We start from the raw sequence: 21,443 nt of genomic DNA on the forward strand, positions 1-21,443 counted from the left end.
TAAAATAATAAAACATTATACAATAATTCTATCGACGTTTCGGCCACAATGCAAGCAGCCGTCCTCAGGTGAAAACCAGGTCTGTCGAGGCGACGCTGTCACGACGCTGTCGCCTCGACAGACCTGGTTTTCACCTGAGGACGGCTGCTTGCGTTGTGGCCGAAACGTCGTGAGAATTATTTTAGTATGTTTTATTTTTATTATTTTATTATGTTTTATTTTTATTATTTTATTACTTCCCTTCTACGCGACTTTACCGAAAGAACCAAGAAGATGAGCACGCATATTTTTTAGTTGTCTCAAACCATTCGCGAAGAAAATCCAAAGATTAAACGTGCACATTAAACTCACGTCACTGACTGACAGAAGTGTCTCCAATTGCAGGGGGCACTAGGGAGCCCTTTTTTTTTGCTTTCGCAAAGCAAATATTATCCGTAATGAAGTCTTTGTTGTTGGGTTACATCGCGTTAAACGTAACTGTGTCATTAAACCAACCACCACTCCGATGCAGCCAATCAGTAATGTTGTGTCACGTGAACAGAACGTTCTAATTGGTTCCCACTTCAGCACTAACCGGACGTGTGTTGGAGAGCAAACCCGCGACAAACATTTACAATTTTGGTTCATGAAGTTTCGCCGGGGATTAAAACAACAGCACCTCCGATTAGTACAGTTGGCTATGCATATATTGTCCAATGGGTTTCTCCCGCTTGACAAATACATCTTAAATCCTGACAGTTAAAACTGTTACACATTCCGAATGATGATCTGTCTGTAATAACTGACCCAAAAAAATGTGCATATGTGTAGCGTTTGATCTGTTTTCCTGACTTTGAACACGCAAAAAAGCGTACAAAAAGCACTCGGCATTTGTGTGTGATGCAAAAAAATCATCGGTAGCTTCTGAAGAACTGTACTGTGCAGTTGTTTTTGCGGTTCTTCAGTGTAGGTCTTGTAAAAAAGCATTGGTTTTTGCGAGTGCCATTGTTTTTCAGGGCTTTACCGATTCGATTACGGGTGTGAAAGCGTTCAGTTATCATTCACCTTGCCCGCGTGATGACCTAAGCCCCGCGGAACTCTGAGAGACTTGTAAAAAGTGCACATTACCACAATTCACTCAATACGTCAATACTTCCAGGGACAAACGAAAGTTGAACGGCCGTTATCATGATCCCACGCTGAGGCATGTTTTTGTTCTTCTTTCCAACTTGTTTTATCCATTAGAATTGTAAAAAAAGAATAAACAAGCCATACGTAAATTTCGATTTAAAGCTGTCGTGACTGCAGGGATTCATCTTCTTGGTTCTTTCGGTAAAGTCACGTAGAAAGGGAAGTAATAAAATAATAAAAATAAAACATAATAAAATAATTCTCACGACGTTTCGGCCACAACGCAAGCAGCCGTCGAGGTGACAGACCTGGTTTCACCTGAGGACGGCTGCTTGCCTTGTGGCCGAAACGTCGTGAGAATTATTTTATTATGTTTTATTTTTATTATTTTATTACTTCCCTTTCTACGTGACTTTACCGAAAGAACCAAGAAGATGAAGCCATACGTACCTCCAAGACCATAAAAAACACCATAAGCCCCTCCTGAGACGCCTCCTGAGACACCTCCAGTCTCACTCGTCAGAGTGCATGTTGAGGCTTCTGCTATGAAGGCAACAAAAGCACTGCGCTCGCTGTGAACACGCAGAGACAGAGAGAGACAGAACACCGGTCAGATAAACCAGAGGTTATCAAACTCGTGGGTCGTGACCCCAATTCATACCTGTCAACCCCTTATCAGTGCATACATGTGGAATATTAGGAATCGACCACTCTTTTAATGATTTTCTTGTGCAGCAAGGGAGTAAAGTGTGGTTTTTTGAAAGTCCTTATGAACTGTGCAGTACATCGATGAACGTGTGTACACCAGCATGCGATAACGGAGTTTGGCCTCTAGGGGGCTGGCAGGGTTATTGATTAACCGCACTTGTACACCAGTCACATGGTTAATGGCGACTCGGTTGAAGAATTCTGTGTGTGACACACGTGCTGTTGCATCTTACAGATTAACCACAATACATCCGTTTGCCCTCGATTTGGAGAACCTGACCACGTCCTTAATTTCGAGTGTGCAACATACATCATCACAGACCAATTCAGACCTTATTGGTCACCACGTGCCCCTTATAAATCTCAACGTTTATTAACCTTAAAAATATATTTCCCTGCACAAAAATACTGAGTAAACCGTATGGGTTGACAGGTATTCCACTGGGTTGGCTTGCGAGAGGTACTGGATGTTGGGGTGGGGGGGGGTTACAACTAGAACACATCACGGCGAAACGTTAACGATGTTGTTATATTCCCATTTCACCGGAAAATAATGACCCGACGTTTCTTTGATCTGAAAGAACATAAACAAAGAAGAGATGAGACCTGCTACTATACTTACCATTCATTAGAAATACATCACAATGCCCGTGTTTAAAATGCTCTGGTGCCAGACAGCTGCCATGGGCTTCAACTGACTGTCACCTCACCCGTGTAGTAGTAGTTCTACTGGTGGTGGTGGTGTGTGTACACTGTAGTGCATCTCAACCCGTTTCACTCCATGGCTCGCCCCACACGCTCAATCTTTGCAGCTCACTGAACCAAAAAGCTCACTGTGGGCCCGTGTGGGTTGGTGTGTTGGGTGGGTGAGTGGCTATGCATTGTAGCTGGGAGGTAATTCACAATCCCCACGCTTATTACTTGTTTTAAAAATCGGGAACACGGAAATCAAAAGGTGTTGCCGAAATCCGCAACACTAATTTGTCCAAATGTGCGAGTATACATGCAGTCCAACTTACAAATATCCGCACTTACGAATGAGCTTCCATGAGATATTTTTGTTACTTTTTAACCATCCGACTTGCGAACTGCGGAACTATTTAGTTCGGCAAATGTACAATATGTATTCTTATTCGTGAGTTTAACAACGCCTTCCGTTTGATGAGCCATAAACACATTTTATAACACACACTGTATGTGCATTTAAATGCAGTTCATTATTGTGTTCCGACTTACGAGCATTTCAACGATTGAACGGGTTCGAGGAATGGAAACATGTTCGTAAGTTGGGGGACTGCCCAAATTCATGTCGACGTGTGTCTACGTGTGTGTGTGTCTATGTGTGTATGTCTACGTGTGAGGTATTGGGGGAGAGGAAATCCCTCAGCCTGGAAAACATCATGGGGCAAAGTGGGGATGACCCTGCTGAGGCTGCGGTGCCTAAAATAGTGATAAGTAGACACCCCCTGGGAGTGGTTGGCTGAGTGCCATCTGTTGAGGAAGTATAGAAGGTGATCCAGAGTCTGAGACCAGGAAAAGCAATGGGCAGAGATGATCTCCCGAGCGAAAGTCTGAGGGAGGGTGGCGTTTGTGCAGAGACTGCCCTACATGGCATCATAATAACAGTCTGGACCACTGGACGGGTTCTGCAGGATTGCAAAGATGCCCTGGTGGTCCGCCTCTATAAGAAAGGAGACCACACAGACTGTAACAACTACAGGGACATCTCCCTCCTAAGTGTGCCAGGAAAGGTCCTGGCAAGGATTATTCAACATCGCTTTGCCAGGAATGCTGAGAAGAGGCTTGCGGAGCCCGAATGTGGTTTCAGGAAAGGGTGGTCCTGCAGAGATGCCATATTTTCTGTCCGTCTGCTATAGCAGAGGTTTAGGAAATTGCAACATGACCTACATCTCTACTTTATTGACCTGGTCAAGGCTGATGACACCATCAATAGGCCTGGGCTCTGGGTTGTTTTTCACACTATCGGAGTCCCGGGGCTCTGGGAGGCACTGCTGCTGAACCTGGAGCGTGCCACGAAGGGGTTGGTCCTTACCATCAGCCCACCAAAACTAAGCACCTGCCTGGGTATTTTGTGCCGTCAAACACTGCACCCTCACAACTCCCAATTGATGATGTGGTAGTTGTGGAGGGAGTGGAAAGTTTTCAATACATGGGCAGTGTGGTCATGGCCAGTTTGACAGCAGAGGTCTCACTCCGAATCAGTCGAGCAGAATATTTTTTTCGTCAGCTGCGTAACGCTGCATGGAGGCTACCTGGTCTGTCCCTTCACACGAAGCTTCGGGTCTTCTCGGCCACGGCCATGCCCTCCCTTCTCTATGCTTACGAAACGTCGACCCACCTAATGAAACATCTTTGCTTGTTAAAACATTTGGGCTGGCCTGCGTACAATCATGCCTGGGGTTAACTAGGCTGGATTGTGTGAGGAGCTCACACATCCTTGAAAGATCTGGACAAAGTCCCATTGAGGAGCTCTTCCAGCAGGCAAGGCTGCGTTGGCTGGATTTTGTAGCCTGCATGCCCAGCCACCACATGCCTAAACAGCTTTTGTTCTGTCGGATAGAGGGGGCTGAATAGGCGCGGCAAGGGCTAGAGAAGGGATGGAGTGATGTGGTACAAGAGGATGTGGAGCTGAGTGGACTTGCCAATGACTGGTACCAGTGGTGTCAAGATCGGCCTCTGTGGAGGAGGCTCATGAAGGATGCTACTGGGCAGTTTGAGGCAGACACCCTCCAACAACAAGAGGGCAGAGGAGCGACGCTGACAACGACGAGCAGAGTGTCAGGTGGCTAAAACACAGAAAGTTGGCACAGTAGGGGGCACAGGTGGTGTATCAGCCAGTCATCTCAGTCAGTCGATCCGTGGCACCTGGGTCTGTCCCCTGACCTGCCAGCGGGCGTTCGACACTTCACGTGGCCTTAACGTGCACATAGCCTGGCACAAGCACCGTTGTGATGTCACCGTCATTTAGTGGCAAATGGCGGTTGTTGTTCTCGGGTCTACATGTTGACTACTTGTGCTTGTGTGCTCATCTGCGTGTATGTGTGTATACGTGTGCGTAGGTCGACGCAGCCTTAAATTAGTACCGGGTGTGGTGTGTAAACATCGCCAATGGGTAGATAAAGGCGGCCGGGCGTGGTATTGGCCACCCACCCCCTCGTGTGCCACAGTGCCGGCCTCCATAGGTGCTACTCGCTAACAACACTTGCCCAAACAGTCTGTTAAGGCTATACGGGGGATATTTTTCTTTGTGTGAGGGGGGGGGGGTCTCCGTGTATTGGCATACATTACCGAAGTTCACCACATTCGTAGTAGTAGATCATTTGAGCAGAGTAACACGTGATCATCGTTGCCCTTTTACTTCTGGTTGTGGTTGAAACGTTCACTGGAATGAGCACCGACGTCATGGCTTCTACATTCCCAATAGTGTCTATGATCTGCAACATAAAAATGTAACATGCATATAACGTGGTATGTCACATAAATGGAAAATGTATTAACCCTTTCATTCCACAACAGCCTCTTACTAAATCACCATGTATGTACTTGATCAGTAGTTATTCTCAACATTTGCGAGCTACTGCTGTACTCACCTTGTTGAATTTAGATACAATCCTTGCCAGGTGGGTAGGCAGCAAAGCCCAGACGGCTCGCGGTCAGAAAGTTCTAAGTAAATTTTATGATTGGGGTAGGGTGGGGGGTTTGACTCAGCCCCATCATGCATTGCGGGGTTGATAAAAAAGGTACAATTTTTGGGGAAATCATCAGGTGGTTGTGCTATAGATATAATTTAACCAGGGGCTTGTCAAGATTTACACAATCTTACAGTAACATGCACATTTAATCTCTAGCCCCTCCCACTGACCCTTGTTATTCACCAGTGACTATCACATACGATATAATTTCACGCATTTGTAGGGGACTGTATAGGGAAATTATAAAATGTACACGTTGAAATAATCAATAACCGGTGGCCGTAGGGTACTGCATTGGGAATTCATTAAATACACACGTTGAGTTGATTGGGAACAGGTGGCCATAACGGACTGTACATGTTGAGATAATTAAAGATACACGTGGCAAGTCAGGGTGCAGGACACTACCCAATTAAGGGTGGGGCCAAGAGGGTATATACACCGGAGCGAGGCCCCCAGTCGGGGCACTTGCCTGGGACAATAAACTACAAGGTGGAAGACATTTGGGGCTGACTGTTCGCGGAGCTGTATCAACATAGTTATTACGAAAATAAAGACTTCACCTTTCTATAATAGACGTCTCCAAGGAGCTTCTTTACACATTTGTAGAGGAGTATTGTGAGTAACCAATCAGGGGGTGAACAGAAGGAGGTGCGACCGGGTTGACAGTCAAGGATGACGTAACTTTATGGGTTGCGTAACGAGCACTTTCGGGAACAAAGGTGGGGCCGAGCTGAGGGGAGGAGCCACCCAAGGGGTTCTTAAGGGGGACCTGTGACGAAGGCGTGGTCGTCGTGGGGAGCCAGGGTAAGGATCTGCTGAAGAGGGTCTCTCTCTTTGTCACGGAGCGGTGTTGGCTGAACCTTTGCTCCGGGCAGACGAGTGGAAGAGTCAAGGGGATAGTCTAGGGTAGGGTCCCATAATATTCAGTAAAGGGTCGGCTGGAAGAGGGTCTCTCTCTCCTCGTCACAGAGCGGTGTTGACTGATCCTCCGCTCTTGGCAGACGAGGGAGAGAGCCCAAGGGGTAGCCGAGGGTAGGACCCAAATAATATTCAGTGTCCGGGGTAAAGGACCGAGATAGAGTGCACCTACACTGGTGTGAGTGTGACAGTGGTTTAATAAACGGCAACAGCCCCTATAGTATTCCTCGTCTCTGCGTGAGTCTATTGCACTAGACATTTATAAAACACCTCAACGTTATCCCCTGGGAAATTGCCACGTTACCCCTCCCAGGGGTCCGCCAAGTACCCCCGGTTAATAATTGCTGCTCTAGATGGTTGAGAGTTATCTAGCCCCATTCTACACACTGGCAGAGCTGATGGTGTGAATGCACTAAGCATCCACGGTTGGAAAGCGTTCATAAACATAGCTGATGTGATGCAGGGGGCGACTCATGCCCCTTCTGCGTCTTTGATCGTCGTGCGCAGAAGGGAGTGTGCGCTGTGGTGTGCATCAGAATCGATCAGAAGCTGACCCTGACCAGAGAGGCCGTGAAGGCGATGCTGGAATTCACCAACCAGGAGGTTTCTCGAGCGCATCGCCGTGAAGATCACCCTCAAGCGGCAAGACAATTCCAACCGCCCGTGTTGAGATTCACTAATGTAGTGTGTTGTGTATATTGACTTGTGTATGATATAATTTCACACATTCATAAAATCACCCCATCATGTACCCCCTGAGACATTGCCATGTTACCCCAAGGGGTCCGTGTACCCCCCAGTTGAGAACCACTGCTCTAGATCTTGTAAGGTCTCGAATGCTCACCAGGCATGAGCCTGGATAGGGATTGGATGAGTGACCACTCAGGCATAACAGGTGTTATAGGCTGAGGGGCTACAAGGTGGGCTACAGATTGCAGTTCCAGGAAATGCGTTGTTGTGCAGTACAGCGATACCACCCCAGTTTACGTCGGGGAAGTCGTTCCTGAAAGGTGTGACGATGATGGATATCAAAATGACGTAAATCGAAGCGATTTTTCTAAATCACCAAAATGCCGTATGTAAATAACATATTGTACTCTACAGCACGGTACATGTCTTTATAAGTAACACAAAGTAGTTTGTATGCCAGGGTAGTAGTAGTAGGTGGTGGTGTAGACGAATGCTGAGAGTAGGTAATGGATAACGAGAGAGGATGAAAGGATAAAGCTGTCGGCTACGTTAGTGTGGGGTTAAGGCGACGCTAATCAGGTAGCGGTGTTAATAATAATGTGATGACGGATATTGAAACAATGCAAATCGAAGCGACGTACAGGGATAGAAGGTGGTGGTGGAGGCGAAGTCTGAGAGTAGGCAACGGATAACGAGAGAGGACGGGCGACCATGCTGTCGGCGGCATGAGTGTGGGGTTGAGGTGACCGCTAATTGGGTAGCTGTGTCAATCCGTTCCCGTTTCTCTTTCGATTCCGTTCCGATCAAACGGAACCAAAAATAAAAAATAAAATAACTTTGTCGGTATCAAGGCTCCCACCTACAAGACCATGTGGCACATTTTGACACTGGCTATCGGTGAGTACAGTACAACATCTTGGGGTCATGTTAATCTGACAATATGCAGTACCTATTACCAGTTGGGTTAGTCACAGTTAATCAACATACAATAGAACCCCTCTTAACAACCACCCCTGTTAACGACTAATCACTTAACGATGGGCCTATGTAGAGCCCAATGCGTTCGCTTATTTACCATTCCCCTGTTAACGATGGGCTGTTGAAGGTACAATAAATATTATTTAATGCATTCATTATCCATGTTTCTTTTAATATTATGTGCTTATAATATTGTTAGTGTCTTTATGTATTAATACTTTTTTAACATGATAAAGTTTTTTTTAGGTGAAAAAATTGTAACTTTCGATGCTATCAGATCGAATTAAGCCTTTAACATGTATTACCTATACAGGTAGTGCCCAGGTTACGAAAGGGTTAGGTTCTCGAGAAATATCCGTAACACAAATTTTCCCTGTGTCTGAAACTGAACAATTTTCCCCCAAAATCAAGATGAAATCCCATAGCGAGAAATAGTTGTGCCTCCCCTACCGTTTTATCTCAGTACTGTATCGCGCTGTCGTCCATCGCTCCCTGCATTGTATTGCTGTACATACGCTCTGTACTTCCTATGATTCTTTCATTTCATCGAATATCTACCTTAACACTACCTGTATTAAAAAAATGGAACATATACTGTACTGTGTTTATGAATACCACGAAGCATAGAAAACAAACAATTACGGAATGCTACAAAGGGAAAATAATAATGCAACGATACAAACAATTCCATTAACTTTAAATCCTAGTGAACCTCGGGCTCGGTGAAAGAGGCGTTTTGGTGGTGAAGGCGGCGTTTATGCTCTAAATCAATCACTTTACGCTTGCACTCTTGCAAGCACTTGGTCACTTTACAGTCATTATTGCAATGCAATTAAGGGTAATTTTACACTGAAAGTTATAAAACAATGTGGTGGGTACAGTATATTTATGGTAACAATGCAACAGCGTGACTCAGTGCTATACAGGACACCATCGCCTTGGGGAATATGTGTCCCCACCTTATGCCTCGCTCCGCTGTATTCATCAGCAACCTCACCGCGTTGCCCTATTTGCGCTTATGTAACTAATGCAAAGATTTACGCGTACAGTATTGATTTTTTTTTACATTATTTATTTGGAGCATTTGCGTAAATTCGGATTTCCGTAAGTTGGGTATTCCGTAACCGAGGGATTACCTATACTCGCTTAACGACTAAATCACTTAATGGCCAGTTTCCTGGAACTAATTACTGTCATTAAGAGGGCTTCTACTGTACAATGAACAACGTTCATCTGAGAATAAGCAGTAATAAGCAGTAGTAGTCATCAACTTATGATAGATTATGTGAATATGACAATACACGGTAACCTATCGCCGGGTTGAGTTAGTCGTAAAAACTCTGCTGACCTTGGTAAAGACAAGGCTGGGGTGGTTGGGCAACATCAGCTGCACATTGTCCGCCCTGATGAGACCGTGGTTGGTGATGTTGAACACAATCTGTTCGATCACGCCCAGTAGCAGGTCGTCCAGCTTCACCTCGCGGGGTTCTATCGTCACGACGGGCTCCGGGACCTGTTGAAAGGTGGCAGCAGCAGCAACGGCGGCAGCGAACGAAACACAAATGGGGAGGGAAAAAATCACGTCAATGCAAAAATTCTGTTCATCCGTAATTCATTGTAATAAAGTGCAGTAGACTCTCGATTATCCGAGTGCGGTTTATCCTATTTACGGATTAACCGCGTGCACACTGAGATTTTGACATGAATTAATAACTCATTAATTTTCCCTTGAGCCCAAATTAATTATTCTAAAAAGTTACACATTATTCTTGGAAATGCTTATTCCAAGTCACGTGGTGCTTAAACTGAACAAACATATTGCTCCGGTTAATCCGAAATCCACGTGATCGCCTCTACAGGACAGGAGATATTGATTGGCGTGGCTTTGCTGCTGTCCACTTAGTGGGCTGAATCTTCTGCTGGGCGGGAGCAGGAAAGTGTTATGATCACGGAGCACGCGCATCGATGGGTCGATTGTTAGTAGTTGTTATAAATCTAAAGAGTAACCATCAAAATATTTTCCGAACTTAAACATTCGTGGCTTTTGGTAGAGATCAGCGGAAATTTCTTTATTTTTTGATTACCTGCGATTTTGAATTATCCACAGCTGCCCTCCCTACTGTTGTCCTATGAAGAAACACCTTATTTGAACAAAACACGGTTTAACATTTGGTTGAACCCAGCATCTAAAGCTACTTAACTATATTTGTAACCAGGTATGGCCCACTGAGTTGATATAGTACAGTCTGTTGTCAGGGAGGGACAACAAACAGAACGAATTTACACCCCAGATTGATCACGTTAAATTGTGGGCAGCCGAATTAGTATAATAGCATTATTGCACTATGTTCATATGCCTCCAACATCTATGCTGCCCACCTTCACGAATGTGCACCATGACCAACTCAATCAATGCTCGGGACTCGCGGTGACTAGGAGATGTTAACTCCCTTGCCTAGTATGGAGGAGGTTGTGGGTTCGATCCCGACCCTGATATCTGCTGTATATTTAGAGTTTGCGTGCCTCTCTCCCCGTGGTCACATGGGTTTTTCTGTGGATCCTACAGGTTTTTCCCTCCACATTTAGAATACACATACATTTAGATTATCTGGAAGCTGCTATACATTTCCACACGATGATAAGCCACTTTTTTGAGCTACTATCATTTGTGATAGCCAGGTTGCTTCTGAAAAAGAGCCACGTAGCAACTCAGTGGCGGGGTTTTGCACCTGGCGAAATAAAAGTTGAGTTTTACTTTGATTAGTGGACGCTTATGAAGCTGTGGACTGACATAAAGACCTGTAAGTATGCATGCGCACTGCATATACGAATGTGTGGCGAACATTCAGTAAGACAGATGCTACACTACCACTCCCCACGCACACCAAAAAAAAGCCACATACAATACAAAGACATACTGCCATTGTGTAAAATGGCAAGCGAAAATGAACTTATGATCCGGCGGTCAATCTCCGGCAATCTTCGCTCACGTGTGTTTCGAAATCTGCTTCCAGCGTGATGATGTACTCGTCTTTGAACGTCGTCATTTGCACACTCCACGTGTACACGACCGCTATCCGCTGAAGGAAAATGATGAGCTGAAATGAAAGCAAACCGAACACAACAAACATTGGAGTAGAACATTAACGGCAGCATATCTGGCGACGTTGATAATAATAACACTATGTAACACAATTTTTATTCCTGGGTATTAAGTGTTATTTCGTAATTGCTTATGCCTCAAAAGTATATAAAATAGCTATTATTCCCCACAAACTTTGCTTTTGTGACCAGGAGAGTGATATTTTGAAATGTACCTATTTTCAATGAGAAAACGGGCAAATGTGTCTTTTATGAATCAAAATTAACATATATTGATACTAAAGTAAGACAAATTACTAGAACAGATTTAGAAGCGAGTAGTTTTTTTGAGATTTACGATTATATTGCAAATCACTTTCACGAATCAGCCCCCTAATGTAGTCTCCCATTATGTTATCTTATACTGTGCTTGGTAGTGGCGTTCAAAGTCGAGTATATTCTGGTGGAAGCGCTCGTCTTGCTCCTCCGAGTACGCTCCCATGTTCTCCTTGAATTTATCAAGATGAGCATCAAGGATATGGAGTTTGAGGGACATCCTACAGCCCATTGTGCTGTAGTTCTTCATCAGAGTCTCAACCAGCTCCACATAGCGACAAAGCTATCCCAAGCCACTTTCTCCTTATTAGTGAGCTTCTTGGGGAATTCATTGCACTCCAGGATCTTCTTTGTCTGTGGTCCGATGAAGACACTGGCTTGACTTTTTCCTCAGACAACGTAGCGAAGAAGTCTTGAAGGTACTTTAAGGCTGCCGAATCCTTATCTACAGCTCTGACAAATTGTTTCATAAAGCTCAATTTGACGTGCAGTCATGATGAAAGTACCTTCCGGGGGTCCACCAGTGGCTCCCATTTGACGTTGTTCCTCCCACAGAGAACTCCGTTCGCCGAGGCTAGTCCCACCTGTGGTATTGCGCCTTGGTGTCCCTGCTGTCCCAATCAGGAATGCCACCATTTTGAAGTGTCCGATGACCTCCCAGCCGTACTCATCATACTTCAAGGCATCCAGCAAGGTCTTGATGCTGTCGTAATCCTCTTTGAGGTGCATTGAGTGAGCCAAGGGAAGAGACGGGTACTTGTGTAGTGACATCGCGAATGTCAATGTGTGGTGCCGGCCCCAGAGTGGCACGACGTGCAATGTACTCACATCGCGGACATCACATATGTAGCGACATCGTGAATGTCGCTGTGTAATGTTGACTCTAGCGAGGCACGGCATGCGATGCATTGTCATCGCAGACACCCCATAGGTGGGTGTACTACCAGCCCTAGAGGGGGCTCGGTGAGCGCTGGGATAGCGCAGTGGCACCACGCGTGGCGTGCAGTGCTGACTCCTACAGGAGGGAGTGTGAGAGTGTCAGCCATGGGATGAGGCTATCCGAGGCCATGGCACTCTGGTTGACACTGGAAGGCACGTGACCAGTAAGATCTAAACAAGAGCCTCAGGTAGGGGCTTGGGGTGGTCACGTGTCAGTGTGAGATCCTACGGGAAGGGTCGAGAAACGACAAGAGGTTTCTCGAAGGTGGTCGTGGCCAAGGGCGGGGCCAGCCACGACCAAGCAGGATATAAGCCGGGTCCGCACAGGGACTGGATTTCAGCGTTGCTGTCGTCATGTGAAGATCTACGATCTACGTTCTATGTCTGAGAAGAAGTTACCAACACGTGGATGAGGACCCAAGCTAGGGTCCTGTCCATTGTAGCTCCTCCCAGTAATTAGCGTAGTTAGCCTGGTGGTCCAGCACCATAGGTTATCTAGTAAAGGGGCAGTAACCCCTTTGTGTTTTATGTTGGTGTTAATAAATGTGTTGCCTCCAAGAAGTATGTCTGCGACTGAGGTAAATCCACTACACTTGTTACCATTATGGAGAAGCATGGCTTTGAGTTTCCTGGATGAGCTGTCAATGAAGAAGCGCCACTCATTCTGGTTACAGGTGATTCCGATTGCCTCGAACAGGCTGGTAACATTGTGACAGAAGCAGAGCCCATCTTGACTGGTGAAGAAGCTGCAACAAGGTTGGTGGCGCTTCCTCTGATCTGCGACTTGCACACTTTCATCCAACAAGTTCCACTGCTTGAGCCTATACGTCAAAAGCTCGGCATTGGACTTGGTGAGACCAAGATCTCTGATGAAGTCGTTGAGGTATTTTTGGTTGGGGTAGTATGGGTTTCTCTCCTCAGCTCCACTTCTGAAATTGTCATCTGGATCAACAACATCTTCCTCGCTCTCTGACTTCCTGGTCTCTTCTAAAGATGACTGCGCTCTCTCCGGATGAGCAGGAACAGGAAGCTCATGGCAGTGTGGCACTGGGGCAATGGATGAAGGAAGATCCGGATACGTGATAGCAGGCGCATTCTTGCCAGTCCCACGTTTGGAAGGGTCCACCATGCAGAAGTAACAGTTGCTTGAGTGGTCAGTGGGTTCAAGCCAAATTCTTGGGATAGCGAACTTCATGGATCTCTTTTCCCCTCTATACTATCCTACAAAAATACATGTATTTCACCCATGACTGATGTGTAAGAGATTCTCGTAACATTTTTCATATTTTTCAATAACATTGAAAATTGTAAAACATTTTAAAATGAAAATCTTTTACAATTACATTTTTTTAAACAAATTTTATAACATTAAATTCCGAGCAACAATTGTCCATCTTACCTTCCAGAGTTTTTTAGCATTGCTCACAGGTGAGGTGCCCTGGGTTTGTCTTTATCCCCCGACAGGCATGCCAAAATATGCCTTGTCGGCCTCACACATCTTAGCAGATGTTTCCACAGAGTGCTTTTTCGCTCCTGTCTTGATAAATTGGCCGCAGACATAGCAAAATGAGTCTGCCGGATGCATGCAGACTTTTGATGCCATCTCAAAAAAATGCAGATATGTATCCACTTAGGCAGCTGGAACTAAACTGAACTAGTGGGCTTAAGGCCCCTGTATGTATTACTACTATTTATATTACTGGAACGTTCTAGAATGTTCTAGAAGTTCCTCCAAGTTTACTCAGCACTGAATATATCTGGAATGTTCTGGAAAATTAGGTAAATATCCTAAATATCACTGTCCTGGTCGCAAAAGCAAAGTTTGTTGGGAATAATAGCCATTTGTACTTTTGAGGCAAAAGCAATTCGGAAATTACTAACTACCCAGGAACAAAAAAAATTGGTACCCAATGTAATTTAAATGTATAATTGCACATTCCATCCTAGGATCCCAATGTGCAATGCATGAAAAGCAGGAAACAAAAACAGAACCAGGGGGCAACCGACTAAACTGAAGAGGCAAGGCCACTTTAAAGAGATGGGTTTTCAAAGCAGACTTAAATATATCTACTGACTCCGATTGCCTGATTTAAAGCGGCAAGGCATTCCATAGCTTGGGTGCCACACTAACACAAGCACCAATCGCAAAAAAAGCGCAACTTAGACCTGGGAGAGCTGAGCATTTGGAGATCAGAAGATCTTGATGGAATATATAAATGTGTAGAGGAAACGTGTGAGCAACCATGAGAGGGCGTACAGAGGGAGGTGCGAACGAGTTGACAGTGGAGGATGACGTCATGTCACGGGTGCTGTAAGGGGGTACCTTCTGGAACAAAGGTGGGTCCGAGCTATGGGGAGGAGCCGCCAAGGAGTACTTAAGGGGGACCCCATGACAAAGGTGGGGTCATTGTGGGGAGCCAGGGCAAGGATCGGCTGCAAGAGGTCTCTCCCGCTCGTCACCAGGCGGTGTTGGCGAAACCCCCGTCCAGGTCAGACGTGTGGGAAAGCCATAGGGATAGAAGAAAGTAGGGCTCCAAGTATTCAGTTAGGATTGGCAGAGAGAGAGAGAGCCACGAGGGATATACGAGGGTAGGACAACATAGTGTTTGGGGTCCAGGGTAAGGACCAAGAAGAGAGAGCACCTACCCCTGGTGTGAGCTTGAGCGTCAAATGTAAGTGTTAATAAACGGCAACAGCCCTTATAGTGCTTTCTGTCTCCAAGTGGTTCTACTGTATAACAAATGTATTAGTTTAACACGTAGGCTTTCGCAACCAATATTATTCATATTGGTTTTTGGGTTAGATCACGTAAGTATAAACGTGTCGTAAACCGGCACCACCTGACACAGCCAACCAGTAAGGTTTGTCACGTAAACAAACAACACGTGCAATTTATTTACTACTCCAGCCCATCAGGCGATTTGCCCGATGATGCTGGATGTAATTACTAGCGAAACGTCGTACTCAATTGTAAAAGTTGTGGATTTACTCTGCAACACACCAGTGGGCTGAAGTAGTAACTAACTCGCACGTTTTGTTTACGTGACAAACCTTACTGGTTGGCTGTGTTGAGGGGTGGCGGGTTATGACTCATTTATACTTACGCGATCTCACCCAAAAACCTTTATTATGAATATATTTATTAGTTCCTGCAGGTAATGTGGGGCGAGTACTTTTAAAAAGCATTACGATCATTCATTGTGGGACATCGGCTTCATCCTCCTTCTACTGCCCCCAATGTTTTGGAACTCCCTTCCTCCAGACTATCTGTGCTGCCAACTCCCTGCACCTGTCCAAGTCCAGGATTGAAAACCTTTTTTTCTTCTCCTGCACCTATAACCGAAAGCTCCCCCCCCCCCTCTCTATCATAGGATACCTTTTTGCCAGTATAAAATTATGAAAAATAAGAATACGTTTATACCCTTTCCGGCAATAAAAAAAGGTGTTAAGATGTTCAAACACTAAATAGATACCTTTTGCGAAGAATCAAGTCTTCATTAATCACATGTGTAGTGGAGGCAACACATTTATTCGATATCAACACATAACACAAAGGGGTTACTGCCCCTTTACTAGATAACAAATGGTGGTGGACCACCAGGCTATCTACGTGTGTTACTGAGAGTAGCTGCAACGGATGGGACCCTAGCTGGAGTCCTCATCCACGTGTTGGTGACTTCTTCTCGGATGTAGAACGTAGATCTTCATATGACGGGAGCGACGCTGAACTCCGGTCCCTGTGTGGACCTCGCTTATATGCTCCCGGGTCGTGGCCGTCCTTGGCCACGCCCACCTACGAGAGAGTTCGAGCTCTCTCTCTCGACCCTTCCCATCGGGTCTTTACCCCTGACACGTGACCACCCCCTGCCCCCCCACCTGGAGCCCTGTGTGGATCTTACTGCCACGTGACTTCCAGGGTCAACCAGAATGCCGTGGCCTAGGGTAACCTTTCTCCTGGCTGATACTTTCCCACTCCCTCTAGTAGGAGTCAGCGCAGCACGCCATGCATGGTGCCTCTTGCGCTATTCCAGCGCTCACTGAGCCGCCTCTAGGGCCGGTATGACACCGACCTATGGGGTGTCCACGATGCCAGTGCATCGCACGCTGTGCCTCGCTAGAGCCGGCATTACTCAGCGACATGCACGATGTTGCTACATATGTGATGTCCGCGATGTGAGTAGATCGCACACAGTGCCCCTCTTGGGCTGGCACCACAGTGACATCCGTGATGTCACTACACATAGTCTAATAATATATGCATTGTCTCTGAAACGGATTGACCTACAGCCTTCTTTATGGCCTAGTCTCACCAGCATCAGATCAGAGAATGCCAAAAGGTGAACATTACAATGCACCTATGAGGACATTTATATCTCGGGGTGAGCAGCTATATCATCATGGCACCTTGTTGCCAGTATCAAATTATGAAAAATAATATAATAGTTTTTTTCCCTTTCTTGCAATAAAACAGGAGGTGTTAAGATGTTAAAACACCAAATAAATACCTTTTGCATGTGTAGTGAAATATAATCGGTGACGTAGCAGCATAGCGCTGGCTGCTGGCAGGGAAGGGGATCTACAACTTACAGCAGCCCTGAATGACAATAGGTCACGTGATAGAACAGAGAGGGATGTAGGGGAAAGGTTACAGAATGGGCACATCGAGAACCTGCTAGTAGGTTCCAGAAGGGGGCGTTGCCGAGGGCGGAGCCAGACCACACTGACAGTATCAGAGGGGACCCGGGTGGGGACCTCGGGGCTGTCATGTAGAGTGGGATCCCGTTATGCTGCTGGAGTCTTCACCATCGTCTCCATCTTCACCATCTCATCATCGCCAGTCAGGCAGTCTACCAGCTGTCCTGACTGGGAACCGTAGTTTCCAAGTGTTAATGGTTAAGGCCTTGTTAATAAACAGAGTACCTCCTACTCTTAGTGTCTCTGAGTCAGTCACTCCATTTGGCGTCAGAAGTGTTAAAGAAATGTAGTCATCATATCCAAGTCGGTCAAGAAAAATATTCTGCCTATTGTGTCCTCGGGAGATGAGGACAACGGGACGTGATCCCTCCGGCAGTCCTGAAATTGAGGATTCTGGAGATGAGTCCTGAAGCGGTGATCCCTGAGGAGCAGTAAGGGAGTGATGTCGACTCCTCGCTGCCGCTGGCCTGAGAGGGGTGGCGCGAGCTTACCGCACGTCTCGCGGGCTTGCTCTTTGTTGCAGCGGCACTGGTTATCCAGCTTGGGTCTGCAGCACCTGCTGACAATGCTGCAGCATGGGGGCAACGGACGGGCAGCTCGACCATCTCCGCCACGCGGGCGGCCGCCATTTTGCCTGCCGTGAGCGGGGTGCCAAAATCGACCGCCATTTTGTCAACTGGGCAGGAAACGCTTCCCGACAGCTTTCTAGCACTGTTTCGCCGCTGCTTGCGCCCTTCGCGGGATGGTCTGACGAGGAGGCGCTGCAGGCTTTGCCCACCACTTTGGACGACGACTCCTTGGTGGCATTTGAGGCCATCCCCGCAGCAGACCGAGCGACGCTGCCTCAAGCTTGTGCCCAAGATGGCTGCTATTTTTGACCCGCCATCCAAAGCGCATCGAAAATTCCTGCTGCGAAGACGGGGGGAGACCGAGACGCCCCTTTGCCTTTCGCAGCACGTTGTTGTCACAGGGCCACGCCGCATATCCACGGTTGGAGCAGACCACACTAGACTCTCTGGCGCTGGAGAGGTTGCAGTCGCTGGCCCAGGAGATGGGCGTCTCTCTGCCCGCTGCATCCACGCCCATGTCAACTTACAGCGGTGGCCCGCAGTGGCTGCCTGCGCAGGGTTCTCGGAGGTCGAGTACGAGCCGGAGCATAAATAACAATATTTGCAACTTATCAGAGGCGTAGTGACTACATTATTAACTCAGTGGGTGTGGCCATCGGTCAGGTGAGAGCCACCCGATAGTGTATGTGTAGTGACACCGACACATACTTGCTTCACTAAGAGCCTTTATTTTGGACACGCTATTCCTAGGCCCGGACTTTAGTACTTGATGTTCGAACTTCGTCTTTTCTTCAACCTCCCCCTCCCCTAATGCCATCCCCTTTTATATCCTCTGAGCCCCCCTTTCTGGAAGCTTCGCTCACCCCATTTCCCTCAGCCAATCCCCCTTCCCCCTTCTCTGATGACTGTGAACCGTCTCTCCTACAATCAACCCTCGTTTCCCTGACTTTTACGATGGCATTTCTCCTCCAATCCCTTTGGTTCTAGTATCCTAACCCAATCGTCTTTGAGGTCTTCTTGCACCAATCAGAGGCCTTTATTGACTTCCTGACTGTCTGTTTGCACATACGCTATGTCAGGTAAGTGGTCTGTTGCCTCGGTCATTACATATGTATGTTGAACTACTTTCACGCCGTACATAGCCAACTGTGCTAATCAGAGGATGGGTGAGTGTGCGTGACTATCTGAACGGGTGAGCGACTATGCGAGCGGGCGAGTGACTATGCGAGTCTATGCACAGCCGTGTTCACACGCACCACCGTTCTGTAGTGACAGTACCTGCGAATTGTGGTCGGAGAACACTGCGACCCCAGAGTAGGGGACGTGACGTGGAGCCTCCACATACACCTCGTAACGGTCCTCCGTCACGTTGGAGAAGGTTGCCGTCCCTGGGGTCAAAAAAACGTCCGTCGCAATCCGCCGAACGTGCTTCATTAAATGGGGCACGCAACTTTCCAACGTGGACTACTTCGCCATGACAACCGTGTGTCACATGCCCCAACTAGCCAATCATGGGATCAGTATAAATTATAGGACACTTAAAAGCCTCAACATCTCAAGGCCCCTGCTGCGGCTAGGCCAAGGAGCTGTGCACTTTTAAATAATTAAGATTCAAAACGAATTTCTTTAGAACTGCGTTGTGTTCCGTTGTTGTTCTACCCCTGCACCTCCGATGAGTGTAGTTGGCTATGTATGGCATGAAATAAGTTCAACATACATACGTACTACACTACACACTACATGATACATTACTATACACGACATGATACACTACAAGTAAAAATTATCCAGGCCAGCCGCTGGACTTCCATTTTATCAGGCGGCAAATACACTACCTGCTTGGCCTCGTCTCTGCGGATAAAATTAAAGACAGTTATGCGATCTTTAGGTTATAGTACATTCTACGCACCATGACACATTTAAACGTTAAACTGTAAAAACCATATTCTTAGGTTTTTTTCAGTAAAGTCACGTAGGTAAAAAATTAAAATTAATAAAAGTAAAATAAAATAAAAAATAATAAAAATCACGACGTTTCGGAGGCAACACAAGCTTCCGTCTTCAGGTGGAACCGTCACAGCACGCTTGCTGTATCAAGTAAATGATAAATTCCAAGAGATACTACCCCCCGTATACATGCTGGTTGAGGGGAGGATGAGCCAGCACAGGCCCCCTTTTTATTATTATGGTAAGATGCAGCTTGAAACTGCGGCTAATCTACATAACAAAGGACTGAGCCTTTGTTATGTAGACTGCCTGAGAGGGGGGGGGGGTGCCAGAGTTGTTAAAGTGCAACTGCTGCTAACGGGACCGAGCCTCTGCCATGTAGATGGTAAAAGCAAAAAAGCAGGTCAGGAAGAAACAGCCTCCTGCTATGTTGCTTGGTGGGTAAAACTTATAGCAGGAAATCAGCATGTGAAAAAAGAAGCTAAACATGCTAAAACAAAACTGGCTGTCCATCAGTAAACAGACAGCCAGTTTTGATTATACAACTACTCCGCTCCTGACACGGTCATCTGTGGCTTGACTACCCGAATCTGAAATTGTAGTTGTTGCCTCTGAAATCTTCATGAGCACGTACGTAAGAAAATACCCCTACCCCAATCACTAACCCTATCACCACCCAAATCACCACCCCTATCACCAGCCTAGAACAGAGACCGTAGTACAACGTGTAATGATGCTACGCCCAAATCTACAAATATGAAGGAGACAAAGCAATCTTGATACACCACTCCGCTACTGCTCCTGGAGCCGTAATCTGCGGCTTGACCACACCGAACGTGATACCGTAGTCGTTGCTCTACATCTACTGCATCAGCCGTCGTACAACAAGAAGAACAAGAAGAGCATTAAACCTGCACCCACCGTTGCCTTCCGCCGTGCTCATTGCGAGGCGCACGCCACGTGAAGGGTTGTTGAGCAGCACTACGGCGTTGGGGACGAGGGGGTGGCCCGCGACAAAGTAGGTGTACTCGTCTTCCACCATCACCTCCACAGACAGTAGCTGGCTGAAAAACACCACCACCACCGAGTTAAAAAAGGGCATCAAGAGGGAGTCTCACGGTCATGCAGAAGCCAGCACAAACCTGAAAGGGGCCCACTGCGTGACGCACGTTGCCCGTCCTTGTTAGACGGCCGTCCAAAAGCCGCAGTTGCTGCTTGCTGCAAAGATCCCCCATTTAGGCTTAGCAGGCTGTTGGGGCAAGTGCTGTTAGTGAGTAGCACCCATGAAGGCCAGCACGGCACACGAGGGGGTGGGTGGCCAGCACCTCCCCCAGGTACCTTTGTCTCACCAGTGCCGATGATTTTACATACAGCACCAAGTAATCATTTGAGGCCGAGTCGACATAGGGGAGGCCCAGAACTGGTTCAGATAATCGTCACTGGTGGTGGTCGCTGTTAGCAGGAATCAAACTCGGGTCGCTGGGTTTGTAGCACAGCCCGTTAACCACTGCACTCCTGTTCCTGAATACAACAACAACCACTATTTGCCACTAGGTGGCAGTGACATCACCACGGCGCCTGTGCCAGGCTATGTGCACTTTAAAGCCACGTGAAATGTATAAAGCCCACTGGCAGGAGGTTATGGGGACAGATCGAGGTGCCACGGGTTGACTGAGATGACTGGGCCAATGCACCACCTGTGTCCCCTGATACATGCACACACTCGTGCGTATATGTATAGAGTAGAACCCCTCCG

At 46.8% G+C, this 21,443-nt stretch overlaps 1 protein-coding gene across 1 annotated transcript in view; it reads right to left on the minus strand.

Moving 5' to 3' along the window:
• The window catches only part of LOC133359835 (uncharacterized), a 51,094-nt gene that overhangs the window by 17,993 nt on the left and 11,658 nt on the right, over positions 1 to 21,443 (minus strand). The window contains exons 5-10 of the mRNA XM_061578381.1: positions 20,609 to 20,751; positions 19,019 to 19,128; positions 11,111 to 11,218; positions 9,469 to 9,633; positions 5,128 to 5,273; positions 1,561 to 1,682 (exon numbers count right to left, since the gene is read on the minus strand). Coding sequence (XP_061434365.1) covers positions 1,561 to 1,682; positions 5,128 to 5,273; positions 9,469 to 9,633; positions 11,111 to 11,218; positions 19,019 to 19,128; positions 20,609 to 20,751 — 794 coding nt within the window. The remainder of the gene's footprint in view (positions 1 to 1,560; positions 1,683 to 5,127; positions 5,274 to 9,468; positions 9,634 to 11,110; positions 11,219 to 19,018; positions 19,129 to 20,608; positions 20,752 to 21,443) is intronic.

The sequence above is a fragment of the Lethenteron reissneri genome, chromosome 66 (assembly GCF_015708825.2).
Source record: "Lethenteron reissneri isolate LAM-NWPU_2019-01 chromosome 66, ASM1570882v1, whole genome shotgun sequence".
NCBI classification, from domain to species: Eukaryota; Metazoa; Chordata; class Hyperoartia; order Petromyzontiformes; family Petromyzontidae; genus Lethenteron; species Lethenteron reissneri.